This window comes from Engraulis encrasicolus, chromosome 8, assembly GCF_034702125.1.
Source record: "Engraulis encrasicolus isolate BLACKSEA-1 chromosome 8, IST_EnEncr_1.0, whole genome shotgun sequence".
NCBI classification, from domain to species: domain Eukaryota; kingdom Metazoa; phylum Chordata; class Actinopteri; order Clupeiformes; family Engraulidae; genus Engraulis; species Engraulis encrasicolus.
In genome coordinates, this window is record NC_085864.1 from 41,167,094 (window position 1) to 41,184,481 (window position 17,388).

Consider the following 17,388-nt stretch of genomic DNA (forward strand, 5'->3'; position numbering starts at 1 on the left):
TGAGTTCACATCTACAAATCCAAAGAAGTCCAGCTGCTTTGTGAACTTTTTGGACAACATGACCTGGATGAATGGGAAGCATGCGTGCGTGCGTGCGTGTGAAGACATTACCAGAATATTGCTTCATTGTGTGCGAATATGCATGTGTATGCTGTAGAAACTTCACTGTGAGTGAGCGAGTGAGTGAAAATGTTTGGACATTACCAGAATATGGCTTCATTGTGTGTGACTGTGACTGTGTGTGTGCATGTGTGCGTGCGTGCGTGTGAAGACATTATCAGAATATTGCTTCATTGTGTTTGACTGTGACTGTGAATGTGTATGTGCGTGTGCTTGTGTGTGTGTGCCGTAGGCATTCAGCGTGGCAGAGGAGCAGTTGGGTATCCCTGCCCTGTTGGACGCCGAGGACATGGTGGCTCTAAGGGTCCCCGATCGCCTCAGCATCCTCACATACGTCTCTCAGTACTACAACTACTTCCATGGAAAATCACCCAGTGAGTGTAAACACGCACACACGCACACGCACACACTCGCACACTCGCACACTCGCACACTCACTCACTCACTCACTCACTCACTCACTCACTCACTCTCTCACTCTCTCACTCACTCACTCACTCACTCACTCACTCACTCACTCACTCACTCACTCACTCACTCACTCACTCACTCACTCACTCACTGACTGACTGACTGACTGACTGACTGACTGACTGACAGACAGACAGACAGACAGACAGACAGACAGACAGACAGACAGACAGACAGACAGACAGACAGACAGACAGACAGACAGACAGACAGACAGACAGACAGACAGACAGACAGACAGACAGACAGACAGACAGACAGACAGACAGACAGACAGAGATGCAATGCAAGCTCAGATTCTGGGAATTACACGCATCTCTGTTCCCTTTTTCCCCCTCACTGACTAACTGTGGATTGTGAGTGGGTGTTTGTTCTTAAGTAGGCTACTTGTGATGGTATTGAGCAATAGCTTTTCAAACACAAAACAGTCACAGGCATCCTAGTCAGCAGTTTTTGTACTACGTGGCCCAGTAGTCACAGCTACTATGTCTTTGCCAGGCCACCCCCTCCTAGTGACACAACACCTTCGGCATTGCTTCTAGTCAGGCCAGGAGCAATACAAACGAAGGCCCTATCTCAATGCCCAGTGTTCTAGCCTTGCTAGGACATGAAATGTCCAGTCATTGGATACTCTTTGGTGAACTCCATGGAGTATCCAATCACTGGGCGTTTCACGTCCTATTAAGGCTAGAACATTGGGCATTGAGATAGGGCCATTGTTTCTGAGCTCCGGAGAAATCAGGAACTCCACCCACTTTGTCGGGAAGCAATCAACTTTTTAGCCGCTCCAACGGCCCTGGGTAGAGGCGTGTTTAAGCAGTGACGTGGTTTAAGCAGAGGCGATTTATATGGGACTAAGAAAATGTTTGGTTTAAACTTCAGCACAGCCCCATCTGGCCTCGACCAGTAGGAAACCGAGGGAGGCGGGTTAACCAGGCCGTTTGGGAAACTTAATTCATTATCTTATTGTTCAGATCAACATATCGGTACGAGATTTGAAAGTTCATGATAATCAGGCTTGTTGTCCACACCTTCTTACAGCTGTTTTCTTTACCCCGTAGCATACACAAACAGACAGACATCTACATGTACTGCAAATCCTCTTAGCCACATACAGCTCAAAACAATCTGTAAATATTTGCAGTTGCAACATTTTTAAGTGGTGCTAAGTGCTTAGTGCTGCTCATCTACTCTTTGTGTGTGTGTGTGTGTGTGTGTGTGTGTGTGTGTGTGTGTGTGTGTGTGTGTGTGTGTGTGTGTGTGTGTGTGTGTGTGTGTGTGTGTGTGTGTGTGTGTGTGTGTGTGTGTGTGTGTGTGTGTGTGTGTGTGTGTGTGTGTGTGACACTTTCAGAGTGTGTGAATGTTCCACAGAGTGTTTGTATTAGCCTGACACTTTTAACGTGTGTGTGTGTGAGAGAGAGAGGGAGACACTTTCAGAGTGTGTGAATGTTCCACAGAGTGTTTGTGTGTGTACATGCCTGACTCTTTTAGTGTGTGTGCGTGTGTGTGTGTGAGAGAGAGAGACTTTCAAAGTGTGTGAATGTTCCACTGAGTGTTTGTATTAGCCTGACACTTTTAACGTGTGTGTGTGTGAGAGAGAGAGAGAGAGAGAGAGACACTTTCAAAGTGCGTGAATGTTCCACAGAGTGTTTGTGTGTGTACATGCCTGACTCTTTTAGTGTGTGTGCGTGTGTGTGTGTATGTGTGTGTGTGCGCTAACGTGCAGTTGGAGGTATGGCAGGCATCAAGAGGCCTGCGGAGGAGTCCAGCGATCAGCAGCCCTCGGGGAAGAAGAACCAGCCAATCACAGCCAAAACCTACGCCCCTGCTGCCACGCCCACGCAGAAGCAGCCAGTCACAGCCAAGGCCACGCAGAACCAGCCAATCACAGCCAAAACCTACACACCACCTGCTCCTGCCACACCCAGCCAGGTACAGGTGGTGTGTGTGTGTGTGTGTGTGTGTGTGTGTGTGTGTGTGTGTGTGTGTGTGTGTGTGTGTGTGTGTGTGTGTGTGTGTGTCTGTGTCTGTGTCTGTGTCTGTGTCTGTGTCTGTGTCTGTGTCTGTGTCTGTGTGTCTGTGTGTCTGTGTGTCTGTGTGTCTGTGTGTCTGTGTGTCTGTGTGTCTGTGTGTCTGTGTGTCTGTGTGTCTGTGTGTCTGTGTGTGTGTGTGTATGCGCGTCATGCCACCCCTTCCCATGTGCTTGTTACACTGGCTTCTTCAGTCACGTAAATGTGCATACACTCTGTTAGACAATACATTTACATAATATGAATTGTATGCACACACCTTCTGGATGTGTGCGTACATGCACGCACAAAAGTCAGGTGAAGGTAGAGATGGCGTCCACGCCTTTGTCTTACTTGAGCGTTTCGCTCGGTGCGAAATTCCAAACAAAAATGCAGTGTGAAGAAAAAAGGAGTCGCACAAGGAGTTTGATGCTGGTCAGTGAAACTGTATTAACAGCTGAAAAATAAAGAGAAGCCAAAACAAAAAATGGGATGCAAACATTTCGGGTCTAGCCCATCATCAGTGTTTCCAAAATCCTGCATGCACACACATACAAAGGGAGAGGCGCTCACTAGATATTTGAGAAGAGCTTCTCATGTATCGCTCTGGAAGTTAAAAACAAAGATGGCGTTCACATAGTTAACGTTTGAACAAAGACAATGAGCTATGACTCAGGTCTTGTTCTTCATTCCAGCACAATACCATGACTGGGTGTGGGTGTGAACCTCTGTACTGTGTGATTGAGTGGCAGTGTGTATGGTATTTTATATTTTGTGTGCATGAGTGTATTTTCTCTTTCTTGTGTGTGTGTGCATGTGCATGCGTGTGTGTGTGTGCTTTATTCCGTGTGTATGCTTTATTCCGTGTGTGTGTGTGTTGTGTGTGTGTGTGTGTGTGTGTGTGTGTGTGTGTTGTGTGTGTTGTGTGTGTGCTCCAGAGGGAAGTGTTGGCGGAGCGCACCAACAAGACGGGTACCCTGAGCAGCAGCTGCAGTGTCTGCAACAAGCACGTTCACCTTGTGCAGCGCCACCTGGTGGAAGGGAGACTCTACCACCGCAACTGCTTCAAGTGAGATACATTACAGTAGTATCTATCCACCGTATTACCTCCACCAAGGAGGTTATGTGATCATGTGATTTGTGTGGACGTTCGTTTGTGTGTTTGTACGTTCGTGGTGCGAGTGTGTTTCCTTCCACTAGAGGGTGAGGTTGCGCTCTCTGAGTGCTTTTCTACGTAGTTATCCATGGGTCCATTTCCAACTACAGTAGTACCTCCCGTCCTCTCCTTTTGCTTGTAGCCTTGTGCTTCGTTGATGGCCCCGCTGATGGCCCTGCCTCCATGGAGAAAACAATGCAATTTCCCCACTGTCAGCTTAGACCAGTGGTTCCCAACCTTTTTCTTAAGGGACCCATGTTTTTACTATTGTATGCTTTGGTGACCCAACCACGCGAGCGCTCGCACGAGACGGAGTCACAAGATGCCCTCCGTTTCCTGCGAAAACTTATTTTAGTTATTTTATTCCTCAATTCGTCTTTGGTCAAATATAGAATAAATGTTTAATGTAGCACTTACAATTTGTTGCGTCTATGCATTTACTAGTTAAATGCTTTGTCTTTTATTCAACATGGGCTATATATATTTAAAACGAAACCCCTTAAAATCAAGAGGACTCCGCGACCCCCTGTGGATCTTTGGCGACCCATAAGGGGGGTCCCGACCCATAGGTTGGGAAGCACTGTCAGCTTAGACGGAGCAACTGGGCGGGGTTTCACCTCTCCCACCTGTAATCGGTGCTCAATTAGGCAGCTCCTTTGTACAAAATCTGTACAAGGGTATGGTAAGAGTAGGCTGGAGCTTCTCACTTATTAGTTTAGTTTCCATCCCTTTTTCTATCTTCCTCATGTTTTTCATTTCAGCTTTTCATGGTGTCTCCTTCTGTCAAGGAAGCCACAATGGAAAGTAAAGATGACATTCATATGAGAATCAGGTCTTTCTTGAATTATAATGCGAGATGTCGCCCAAACAACCGCCTCACAGAGAAAAAAAATCTCAATGGTGCCTCTGGTGCTTTGCTAAAATATTCTCTCTGACCCAGCTCATAGCACTTAGCTGTTAGGGATCATAGGTGTGCACAGGTAGGGACGAGGTGGTGCTTAAGCACCTGCCCCTTTGCCCTACTTGGCAAAAAAATGCCCTTTGTACTATGGTCCATGTTGACATGATCATCTACAAATGCTTGACAATCAAAAAGCATGTGACAATAAGGCTCCAATATAACACACCGTCTCCATAGCCTAGCATAGCCTAGTCGGAAGTTCCACATGCCTCCCAAAATGTCTGTTGAATGAATGAATGAATGAATGAATGAATGAATGAAACTTTATTGTCATTGTACAGGTACAACGAAATTGGTAAAGTGCAGATGCTCACGGTGCTTAAAAATCAACAAAGAACCTATATATATACTGTATTAAAAATAAATAAGATTTTAAAAAGTCAGCTGTGCAAAATTAAGTGTGTAGATTGCTTTTGGATAAAAACTGTCTTTTAGCCTCTTTGTTTTTGTACCCAGAGCCCTGTAACGCCTGCCTGATGGCAGCAGCTCAAACAGTTTATGTCCAGTATGGTAGGGGTCTCTGATGATTTGCTTGGCTTTCTTTAGACAGCGACAGGAGAACAACTCCTCTAAAGAGGGCAGGGGACAGCTGGTGATCTTCTGAGCTGTGCTGACCACTCTCTGAAGAGCTCTTCTGTCCGCTGCTGTGCAGCTGGAATACCACACACATAAACAGTATGTTAGGATGCTCTCTATGGAGCTCCGGTAGAAGGCCACCAGTAGACTTTGGGGTAGATGGTTAGCCCTTAAGACCCTAAGGAAGTACAGTCTCTGTTGTGCCTTCTTGATGGTGGCAGTGGTGTTGGTGTTCCAAGTAAGGTCGTCCCTCAGATGCACAGTGTTCATGCCACTGTTAAAAGTACACCGTGTAAGATTTTGTTGTTTATTTCCAGAATCCATGCTACCCATCCACTAATGATACCTTTTCCATGAATACTTACCACCACCATCACCACCATTGGGCCATACTAGAAAATATTAGTTTATTACTTAGTAGACTTTCATGAAGAGATCAAATTTGGCAATAGGCGACACAGTTTCAATGAGCAGTATAGTTGCAGTGCCTTTTTTGACCATTTCCTGCACAGTGTACCTTTAAGGATGATTGATTATTCTTCAAACAAAGTTGCAGGAGACTGGAAAGATAACCTTGAGGCCATGCACCAGAGTTTGTCGGTTTGACTCCCTGAGAAGTGAAAGTTTCTCGACAGCAAGAACACTTTGTTGTGTTTACTTGCCCCAGGAAAAGGGATAGGAATGTGAGCTGAGGAGAGAGGAACACGGTTCAATAAAAGGGGAAGCACAGTTGTGACCTTTGCAGAAGTGTTTTTTGTGATGTGTGTGTCCTGTGGTGGTCTCATTTCTCTTGTGTTCTCTATCTCCACACTTGATTCATGGCAAAAGGTGGTGAAAACAGGGAAAGGTTGTAAGGATCATTGAAAAGGCCCTTCTGGTATAATTGTCAGGGTATCACGTGACCTGAGGTTTGAAGTAGGACTGCACGATATTAGAAAATTATGCGATACACGATAACATGACTGCATATCGCGTTATCGATATTACTCGCAATATTTAATATATACATATATTTTCCCCTCTCTACTTGCCATTCTACACTTCATCATGTATGAAACAACTGAGAGCAATGTTTTATTTCCAACATTATTTTTATTCGGAAAAAAACATGGCTAATATACAGCATCAACTTAAAATGTCAACCTTTTTAATACCTTTTTTAACCTTTTCACCAAATTGGCTGTTATTAAAAATTAAAAAGTAGGTATCACGATATAGTCAACTTTTGCAATACGTGTATCACAAGCTGTGATATCGCAATATCGATACATTTTCGATATATCGTGCAGCCCTAGTTTGAAGCTGAATTTGTGGGGATGGAGGAATATGTTTTCATTCTCCAAAAGCAAGTCCAGCTGCACCTGGGATGGATTTCTGGAAAGCGTAGTTGCAAACTATGTTAGCTACTTTGTTGGTTGCAATGTCATTTCCCATTGGCAACTACCGAAGTTGCTAACTGCTAACAACTACACTTTCGAGAAATGCACCCCTGTATAGATAGGTTTCCTGTTTACAAACATTTACACTGTGAGGAGGGGGAAGATGCTAAGCAGACAATCACGTGAGCACGTTTTTGGAGTGACGGCAGTTTTTCCAATCAAAGTTTGCAGAGGGATCCTCAGCTGTGAGCGCAGACAGGAATGTTTGTACACAAGAAACCTATCCATGGCGTCAGCGGCTTTGAGTACCTAGAAAAGCACTATATAAAACCGATCTATTATTATTATTATTATTATTATTATGACAATCCTCACAATTACACTGTACAGCCTGCTCTGTGCACCAACCCCATCCCAATCACATGCGTGACATTTTGTAATGTTCTTCTTGCATTGACTGGGCTGTGGTGTAGTGTGTAATAACAATGACCGAGGACCACTTCCCTGTTTCCAGACCATAGGGACCTGTACACAGGGCTGCCGACAGAGGGGGACAACGGGGTATGTTGTCCTGGGCCCAGGGAGATAGGGGACCCAGAATTGGGTCCCTATTACATTGTATGTATTGGGTAGGGGGCCCTTTCAGATGACTTTGTCCCGGGCCCAGCAAAAGCTGTCAGCGGCCCTGCCTGTACAGCACACATTCATCTTGAAGGCCCCAGCAAATGTTAGAACGTCTTGTCGAAACCAGGATCCTGCTATATTGATGTTTGAAAGACTCTCTACGTTTTTGCCGTCTTTGCTTATTTAAATTGAGACAGACGGTGGGAACGTAATGCTGCCTTTGTGTGTGTGTGTGTGTGTGTGTGTGTGTGTGTGTGTGTGTGTGTGTGTGTGTGTGTGTGTGTGTGTGTGTGTGTGTGTGTGCGTGTGCGTGCGTGCGTGCGTGCGTGCGTGCGTGCGTGCGTGCGTGCGTGCGTGCGTGCGTGCGTGCGTGCGTGCGTGCGTGCGTGTGTGTGTGGTTGCCTCAAGACGGCTTGTCAGAGTTTCAGAACCAGAGGCATGGCATTTACCATAGCCTGAGGCCATGGGTATTTTAAAATGCAGATGTTTTCAGCGCCGCCAAAATTGCTCTACAATACAGCTTGAGGTCAGCGTTGTGCTTGGAAACTCGGAGGGGGGAAAATAGCCTCGGTTCCAACCAGGCACCCCAGAGAGTCAAGACCTTGGCCAGATTTTGAGTTGAAGCTCTTTTTAAATGTATATTGTAGGTCTAAAAATAGTCAGTCACATTAAAACAAGAGGGGGTAGTTACGTAGTGTACATACTTTACAGCAGAAGCACAGGGGCAGTCAAAGCAGAGCATTGTATACAGCAGTGGTGCTCAACCTGTGGTACACGTACCACTGGTGGTGGTACTTCAGACATCTCTGGTGGTACTTGGAAGAATTCATTTTTTGTGCATTGATTTGAAGGCTGATCAAGTTGTTGTCAAAATGTCTCTTTGGTCTCACATTTTGTAATACTGAACTCATTAATCTGAAAACATAATGCAGAATAATACAAGGCAAGCAAGAAATTTAAAAACAAACTTGCACTGAATGTGACCGTAGATGTTGATGCCGTTATGAACCTCTCCTGTTTTGACTGGCAAAAGTTAATAGGGAAGGCCTTTACTGTGATATTCTAATGTTGGTTGTCAAGGTGGTACTCGGAGAGCTCAATATTTTCTCAGGTGGTACTTCACACAAAAAGTTTGAGAACCCCTCGTAGCCAGAGATTCTTTAAGTATAGAGATATGCCAACACAATAGGTTTCTATGGGCACCTAACGCGACCAGGTTCCGGTCTGCCTAAAGGAGCGTGTCATAATGCTCCTACAATGAATAGAACAGTCCTTAGGTCTGCCTAGGTCTGCCTAAGGGGGGCCATAATAGAACCAGGAAACAATGGGCCAATGGAACCTCTCTCCCTCTACTCTCTCTGGTATAGCAGCTGCAACCAAATTCTGTGTGGTTTAACTTTCAAATGTGCTATGTATATAGCATTGGAATGGCTTTACCAATCTTTTAGTTTTATACTCAGAAATGTGATGTCTATAGTGTGAGAGCTTCAACGATGTGTTAATCACTGCTGAAAGTGTTGTGCAATTGGTATGCATCTCGGGAAATGCATGTTGGGAATGTTGTGTTTTGACAACCCGGCAGTCTGACTGTGGTGAGGTAAGCTAGAATGGTGTATGGTCTCGCCCCTGTACTTTATGGTGGCTTGAAGATCGATCTGGCAGTGTGCCTACTACCACTACTGGCCATTGAAAGTTCCCTTCTACTGGCTTGGTGTGCCTTTTCCTGGCTACTACGATTGCACGTCCTTGAAAATCACAGCAATGCAGTGTAGGGGAAACATTCAATGTGTAACAAATCTTCCAACATGATTGCTGTGCTGAGCACATTGCAAATCATGTAAAAAAAGGTTAGTAGAAGACTTATCAAAAAGGGAGTCCAAGGCACTCTTCTTGTGCGAAAATGATTAAAAAGCCTTTATTTAAACATGGCTACAAACTTTTGGCTACAAGTTTCAATAGCCAGGATGTGTATTGTGCACTTTTACTTTCTCTTTGTCCTCACATACTTTACTCGTGCTTACTGGAAGCTCTACCCTGCTGCAACTCTGTATCTCAGCATTTGGACACATAATTTGTCTACCTACCTTATCATGACCTTATCATTACCATCACCATGGTAAAAAATTGGCAGCTCTACCAGCTGCATGAATCACAGGTGAATAAAGGTGATGCACAGGCGTGGGGCAGGCGTGGCCTAGTGGTTAGAGAGTTGGTCTTTCAATCAAGGGGTTGCAGGTTCGAATCCCCCCTGACCTCTCCCTACATCTCCATCCATGGCTGAAGTGCCCTTGAGCAAGGCACCTACGTAACCCCACATTGCTCCAGGGACTGTAACCAATACCCTGAAAAATAATAACTGTAAGTCGCTTTGAATAAATGAAAGCGTCAGCTAAGTTCAATGTAATGTCATGCACAGAACTAATGTAGAGAAAGAGGTGATTATCTTGGTCTAACTACACCAGCCCTTTAGTGACGTCAAAGGTCTTATGTGAACTAACAGATACAAAATCGTGGACCTTTGAGGTGAATTGAATTGAATGGCTAATGCAGGGTTTTCCAAACATTACCATGACAAGCACCCCCTTATACTGCCAGATTTCAGCCAAGGGCCCCCAGACATGGGCCGTGCTACTGTTGTTGCATTCCTAAGCCCATCCAAATACTACAGAAAACAAAATGCATATAAACATTGCAAAGAAGACAATGATAAAACGGTCACAGTATTCAAGTCTACGCTTTTCATATCGTGCCCGAACAGGAGGCAGCGCATGGACATGGGCTAAGGCTCCACGGGCCTACAGCAATTTAGGTGTGTAAGGCAGTGCCCCACTGGGATTGTTTAGCGTATTTTTGGTTTGTTTTGGTTTACTTAGATTATTCAAGAATTTATTTTGTTTTGCAATGCTTTTTCTGACAATCTGCAGCTGCCCCCTTTGCACCCTCTTACAGCCACACTGGAGTCCAGCTCCCATTTTGAAATCCACTGGACTAATGTCATTTTCTCTCTTTAGGTGCTGCGAGTGCTCCACCATTCTCCTATCAGGCACCTACAAACCAGGTAGCAAACCCGGAACCTTCATGTGCACGACACACAATAAACTTAGTCCTCCAACCATTCAGAGCTCCCGGAATCCTCCTTCGCCCAATCCCAGTGCTCGGAATCCTCCCGCTGCCGATCCCCCGAAGAAGCAGCTAGAGTTCGGCACCAAATTCACGCCTTCTCCTGCCAAGCCCGCGGGTCCAACATGGCTGACCACCAAGAGTGACCGTACCGTGACGCCCACGCCAACACCAACACCAACGGCAGCTCCACGGCAACGTGAAACCACAACGTTGACCATTGGTGTCAACGCTACTGGCAAATCTGACCGCAACAGTAGCAGCAGCAGCAGCAGCAGCAGCACCACCAACACCACCACCACCACCACCACAACAACACGCAGTCCCGCCAACCAAACAGTGACACATGGCTCCTCTCCAGTTTCCTCCCTCAACAGCAACATGGCCTCCAAGAACCAGCAGGCTCGGCAGCGGTTCTTTGAGTCTGCAACCTCAAATACACCCGCAAAAGTGCCGCCATCATCCACCACTGAGAAGAAGGAGGAATCTTCTGGAAAAAGCCTTGGAACTGGGACTGTTAGTGGCGGAGGAGGTGTTGCACAGAAGAAAGGAAGGAAGCTGTTGAAAGTAGGGGACTGGCACATGAAGGAGGACGACGAAGAGGAGGAAGAGAAGGACATGGAGAAAGAGAAGGAGAAAGCAAAAGGATTCCTTGGGCGGAAACTGGCAGAGGAGAAGAACAACAACAACTTGAGCAACACCAACAAGTGCAGTAGTCTCTGGAAAGTGGATGGTGGCAAGAGCACTGATAACAGGTTAGTTCTCAGAATACACACACATACACACATACACACATACACACTCACACACACACACACACACACACACACACACATACTCACACACATACTCACACACATACTCACACACACACACACACACACACACACACACACACACACACACACACACACACACACACACACACACCCTCTCTCTCTCTCTCTCTCTCTCACACACACACACACCCTCTCTCTCTCTCTCTCTCTCACACACACACACACACACACTCTCTCTCTCTCTCTCTCACACACACACACACACACCCTCTCTCTCTCTCTCTCTCACACACACACACACACACCCTCTCTCTCTCTCTCTCACACACACACACACACCCTCTCTCTCTCTCTCTCACACACACACACACACACCCTCTCTCTCTCTCTCTCACACACACACACACCCTCTCTCTCTCTCTCTCTCTCTCTCACACACACACACACCCTCTCTCTCTCTCTCTCTCTCACACACACACACACCCTCTCTCTCACTCTCTCTCACACACACACACACACACACACACACTCTCTCTCTCTCAAGATAAAGTTTATTACAGCAACGGTCGTCAGTGGCCAGGTGAACACGGGAAGGCAGGTATCAGTTTCACATGCCAAGTATATTGTGAGGTAGAGAGGGGAGGGGGGGGGTAAGCGGGTTGGGCAGTGTGAAGGCCGTATTGTCCAGGCTAGAGCTTGTTTTCTTTTCATCGAGACCTCACCTAGTTCCTAACATCGGCTAAAGAAAAGCAAACAAAAGAATATGAAGTGACTTCTGAAAGCACTGGTTGGACAGCAGCAGCCTTTGGAGAAGGGTTGACCCAGATCTCAATCAGCAGAAGCATGATCACTGGACTTGCTCTGTGAGAACGCAGAAGACTTTAAAAGATCTAGAGTAGTGTTTCTCAACAGGGGCACTACAGCCCCCCTGAGGGCGTTGAGGAGCCCTAGGTGGGGCATTGAGAAGGATACCGCTGAGTGGGGGCGGGGCTCGGCTCCCATTGGGGGGCATTAGTCCATTTCATTTTTTAATACTAAGAGGGCGTTATCAGGCTTATGATGAGGTCAAGGGGGTGTTCGGGAGGCTTAGGGCCAAAACATACCAAGGCGGAACGGTACGGTCGCAGGTCGGACGCGGTCTTTCTGCTTAGTTTTGGCCGGCGTGCTTTTCTCTGCCTTGCACACTGACAGCGTCGGCGTGCGCGGCCAGTCCTATTCAAAACCCTAGCCACAGCCAAAGCTAGCATGCTACTTTGCCATTCATTTGAATGAGACACCGCCGGTCGCCGGCGTGAAAAATACGCTCGAGTTATATTTTCCAAATGCAGCGCGGCGCGTGTAAGGACAGATAGGTTTCAATGTATTTTCACCGACGCCGGTAAAAATCTTGACCGTTCCGCGACGCTTTACCGCCTTGGTGTGTCAGACCCCTTAGGATAAGGTCTAGGGGGCGTTTGTTCAAAAAAGGTTGGGAACCACTGATCTAGAGTGGGGGGGGTACAGTGGCTCAGTGGGCTGAGGTGCCACACCATCATACTGGGGACCCGGGTTCGATTCTGGCACAAAGTAATTTCCTCACAACCCTCCTCCCCTCTTTCACTCCCACTCTTTTCCTGTCACACTCTCATTGTCCTGTCCAAACAAAGGCATAAAAGCCCACACATATCTTTTCAAAACATATCATTTTAAAATGAAACTGGAGGCCCGGGGGTCAAATGCGGCCCCCCTCCTTGCTAGATAAAACAGAAAAAAAAAAATAATAATAATAACCACATTTTTTAACCCGGATTATACATATACTGTTGGCAAATAGAGGGTAGCTCTCTTTCTTCCAAACAGTCAGTGAGCAAAAAACTGCACCTGGAACTCTGGGAGTCAGATCCATGGTCATGTGGCCCTTGGATGGTATCGAAAAAAAAATGTGGCCCTCCTTATCATGAAAGTTGTCCATTCCTGATCTAGTCTCACTGTACTGTAGATTGGAGACATGTTCAATGCTCTGCTGTTGTCGAAGAGGCCGAAGTTGCGAGTTTGTTGTCTACTTGTACATCTGCAGTTTCTTGTCACAGAGAGACTGAGCAACCTGAGCAACCAACCAACAGAGTCCCCTCCAAAACGGATACCCTGTCCCTCCACAGAGAGGGGTGGGGGCAATACACTGGCTCTCTATTTATCCACATTGGCTGTTAGTCTTAAAGGGACACTGTGTAAGATTTTTAGTTGTTTATTTCCACAATTCATGATGCCCATTCATTAATGTTACCTTTTTCATGAATACTTACCACCACCATCAAATTCTAAGTATTCATTATGACTGGAAAAAATGCAATTTTCATACATCAAAAGGGGGATCTTCTCCATGGTCCGCCATTTTGAATTTCCAAAAATAGGCATTTTTAGCTGCAAAAATGACTGTACTTGGACCGTACTAGAAAATATTTGTTTATTACTCAGTAAACTTTCATGTAAAGATCAAGTTTCAATGTGCAGCATAGTTGCAGTACCTTTTTTGACCATTTTCTGCACAGTGTCCTTTTAAAGTGATACTGTCCCATTTTTGGAAATGAGCTTATTTTACACCTCCCCTTGAGTTAAATAATAGGGTTTTACCCTTCTCCTCTACTTTCAACCGTTCTGAGTATGGCAGTGCAAATTTTACCTCCAAGCTAGCAGTTAACATTGAGTCCTATGAGACCAGTTAGCCGCCGGCTGGTCTCATAGGACTCAATGTTAACTGCTAGCTTGGAGGTAAAATTTGCACTGCCATACCCAGGGAACGGTTGAAAGTACATAAGAACGGTAAAACCCTATTATTTAACTCGAGGGGAGGTGTAAAATGAGCTTATTTCCAAAAATGGGACAGTATCACTTTACGGTTAGATGGATCAATTGTTTTTTTTATAATTTATTTGTCTGTTTAATCCGTCTCTGTTCGTTTTTTTAGTGGACGGGTACAGCTGAAGCCGCTGGACGTGTCTTTATCAGCCAACACGACTCCGGCAGATAAACCGAGTCCACCCTGGCTTAGCAAAACCAATAAGGACAATAAACCAGCCGCCACACCCTCTAAAGGTATTGCCACACACACACACACACACACACACACACACACACACACACACACACACACACACACACACACACACACACGCGCGCACGCACACGCACACGCACTTCACTTAAGTCATGGAAATCACATGGCATCAGTTGACATTCTTATCTCCCCGTGACTTTTGTTTGTTTGTGTTTAGAAAATGACCACACGCCAACCAGCTGGAGGTCCATGCTCAAGCCTGTCGCCAAGGAGACCAAGTGAGTGTCTCCTGTTTTTATGACGTCCTTTTACTTCTACTACTCCCGCTTTCCTTCAATTATGTTTCTTAGTCGGACACACTGGTGGGAGAGGTGATTTTGTATCCTACACAGATGTGCGAGCGCACACACACACACACACACACACACACACACACACACACACACACACGCAGATGCACACACAGAAACACACACATGTGCATGAACACACACACACACACACACACACACACACACACACACACACACACACACACACACACACACACACACACACACACACACACACACGCAGATGCACACACAGAAACACACACATGTGCATGAACACACACACACACACACACACACACACACACACACACACACACACACACACACACACACACACACACACACGCAGATGCACACACACGCAGATGCACACAGAGAAACACACACATGTGCATGAACACACACACACACACACACACACACACACACACACACACACACACACACACACACACACACACACACACACACGCAGATGCACACAGAGAAACACACACATGTGCATGAACACACACACACACACACACACACACACACACGCACGCACACACAGCTGATCACGAGGATAATTGTCATAACTCCCTCTCTCTCCTCACCCTGACACACTCTAAACTGTATGCTATGTGTTGTGATCAATGCACAGGTTCCCCAACCCACTTCACACCCTTATCCCCTTCCAAACACACACACCCCTCACCTACTACGTTATGTATGAAGAGTTTGTTAAATAATAAATGAAGAAAATCCTTCGTATGTCATCACCCTCAACTTAATTTGCAATGGCCGTTTCTGACAAGGTCTTGACGGGAGGATGATTTGATTTGATTAAAAACAAAGAACTCTTCATGCCTTAACTGGGATGCATGAGTGTACAGTATTCAGTCACATGACACTGGGGATGTCTCTCTCTGCCCATCAGTTTTTTGCCATTAAACACGGCCATTTTCTCCCTAGACCCTCAGTCCGTCCCAAGCAGACGGCCTCTACTCTTATTGGCTCCGCAAGGCTAAGGCCCCTTTGCTCGGTCTCTATGAGGCCTATGGGGCCGTGTCGCATCTAAAATGCGCTTCCTGGAGAACACCAGCCCAGTCAACTTCCGTTCCCCTTGTTTGTTTAATCTGTCAGAGGTGAGAGGAGATGTGGCTAATGGAAGTTTACGCCTTCACGAAAAATGATGTTGTTTTTTTTAAAAGACCACACCTCCCCCTTTTTTTTCTCTACCAATTTTCCTTGCTGTCTGCTGTACAATTTCACTTTTGTTTTAGACCTGCCAGCTCCATAGATCCAGTTCCACCCAGCAGCGCTGAGACCTCAAGATCCAAATCCCCCTCTCGACTGTGGGGAGGCAGTTCAGGAAAGCCCCAGGCTTCAGGGCCTACCTCCACTCCTACCCCCAGTACAGGCCTTGCTCCTGCCTTTCTCTCTACTATTACAAGCAAAGGTGAGCGCAGAACGACAGAAGAAAATGAGTAGTCTAGTGTGCATTTTATAAATTTGATTGCTAATATTGCAAAGAATATATAGTACTTTTAGTACCTCAGATTATTTCCAGAATTGTATGCTACCCATTCACAAATATTACCTTTTTCATGAATATGTACCAACACAACCAATTCCCAAGTCTGCCATTTTGGATCCACCATTTTGGGCACCATTTGTTGTTACCAGTCATGTTAAATTTGTAAATGGGGCGGCATAGTGTAGGAAATCAATTGCCTTGAATTACATACTGGGCCTTCAGGGCAGACAGGAGACCCTTCAGTATTTGCTAGCAGCATGCAAATGCTAAGTTCAACCAAACAATTTCCAACAATTGTGCTTGTTAGTCCAATATGCCTGGACACACATTAGCTTTCATTGTTTAACCGTTTCGATATCTATAACGACTGACTGTGTTTCTTCTCAGATTTCAAAACGCCAGACACTACACCTTCAAAAGAAACCCCCAAAACACCAAAGGTTTGTCCGTCCACATTTTTAGAGACTTTTGAGACCTTTGAGACAAATCTGATGCACATATTAATGCTCTATTGCAGTGTTTCTCAACAGGGGTGCCGGGGCACCCTGGGGTGCCGCGGGCCCCCTTCAGGGGTGCCGCGGAAACGTGGCTGATAAATAAAATTATGTAATATAATACATATTTGTCTAAATTGATAAGTTAATGCTAGTCAGTGGAATGTTTCATCTGCTATTTACGCACAAAAAAGTAGGCCTAAATATAGGTCGCCCCAGTCAGCTGCAACTTCGAACGCAGGTCGTGTGATGTTTCCAAATGTGTTACTTTTCTAAGCTTGTGGTATCGGATGCGATGCCATGTTACTGCTTGTTGGTATGGGGTACCTTGAAATTGATTTGAAAGGGTGCCTCGCCTTAAAAAAGGTTGAGATACACTGCTCTATTGCATGTAACGAGCAATATGTCTTCTCTAAAGTGCAAGTGTGTATTACATGTGAAATGTGAATGTGCGTGTATAGAGAAGTTATTTATCTGTGTCAGAGCATGTGTTGCAGGGAGGCAATCGCCATTCTGACACACCGCCATTCCGACAGTATTTGATTGTCATTCCGAGTCATTTAAACATTGTTACAAGTGCTTAGAGGCGCGTTAACAACGTTCTAACTCTATTGACATTTGCAACAAAGTGGAGTGACAGCGCAATTACAGGGATCAGTGTATCATTTTGTCACGGTCCAAATGCCCTTAAAGGCAGGGTCTGAGATCTTTGAAAAATGTTTCTTGCAAGCTGGAAAAAAAGGTTCCTACAATAAAACGTCAGTGTCGGAATGGCGGAGTGTAACCTGTGTTGCATTGTTTGTAGAGATGC

At 45.7% G+C, this 17,388-nt stretch overlaps 1 protein-coding gene across 1 annotated transcript in view; it reads left to right on the top strand.

The window, feature by feature from the left end:
- Positions 1-17,388, top strand: part of LOC134454611 (MICAL-like protein 2) — a 29,144-nt gene that overhangs the window by 4,853 nt on the left and 6,903 nt on the right. Inside the window, exons 3-10 of the mRNA XM_063205702.1 lie at positions 353-494; positions 2,318-2,523; positions 3,539-3,669; positions 10,308-11,171; positions 14,140-14,267; positions 14,447-14,507; positions 15,830-16,005; positions 16,471-16,523. Coding sequence (XP_063061772.1) covers positions 353-494; positions 2,318-2,523; positions 3,539-3,669; positions 10,308-11,171; positions 14,140-14,267; positions 14,447-14,507; positions 15,830-16,005; positions 16,471-16,523 — 1,761 coding nt within the window. The remainder of the gene's footprint in view (positions 1-352; positions 495-2,317; positions 2,524-3,538; positions 3,670-10,307; positions 11,172-14,139; positions 14,268-14,446; positions 14,508-15,829; positions 16,006-16,470; positions 16,524-17,388) is intronic.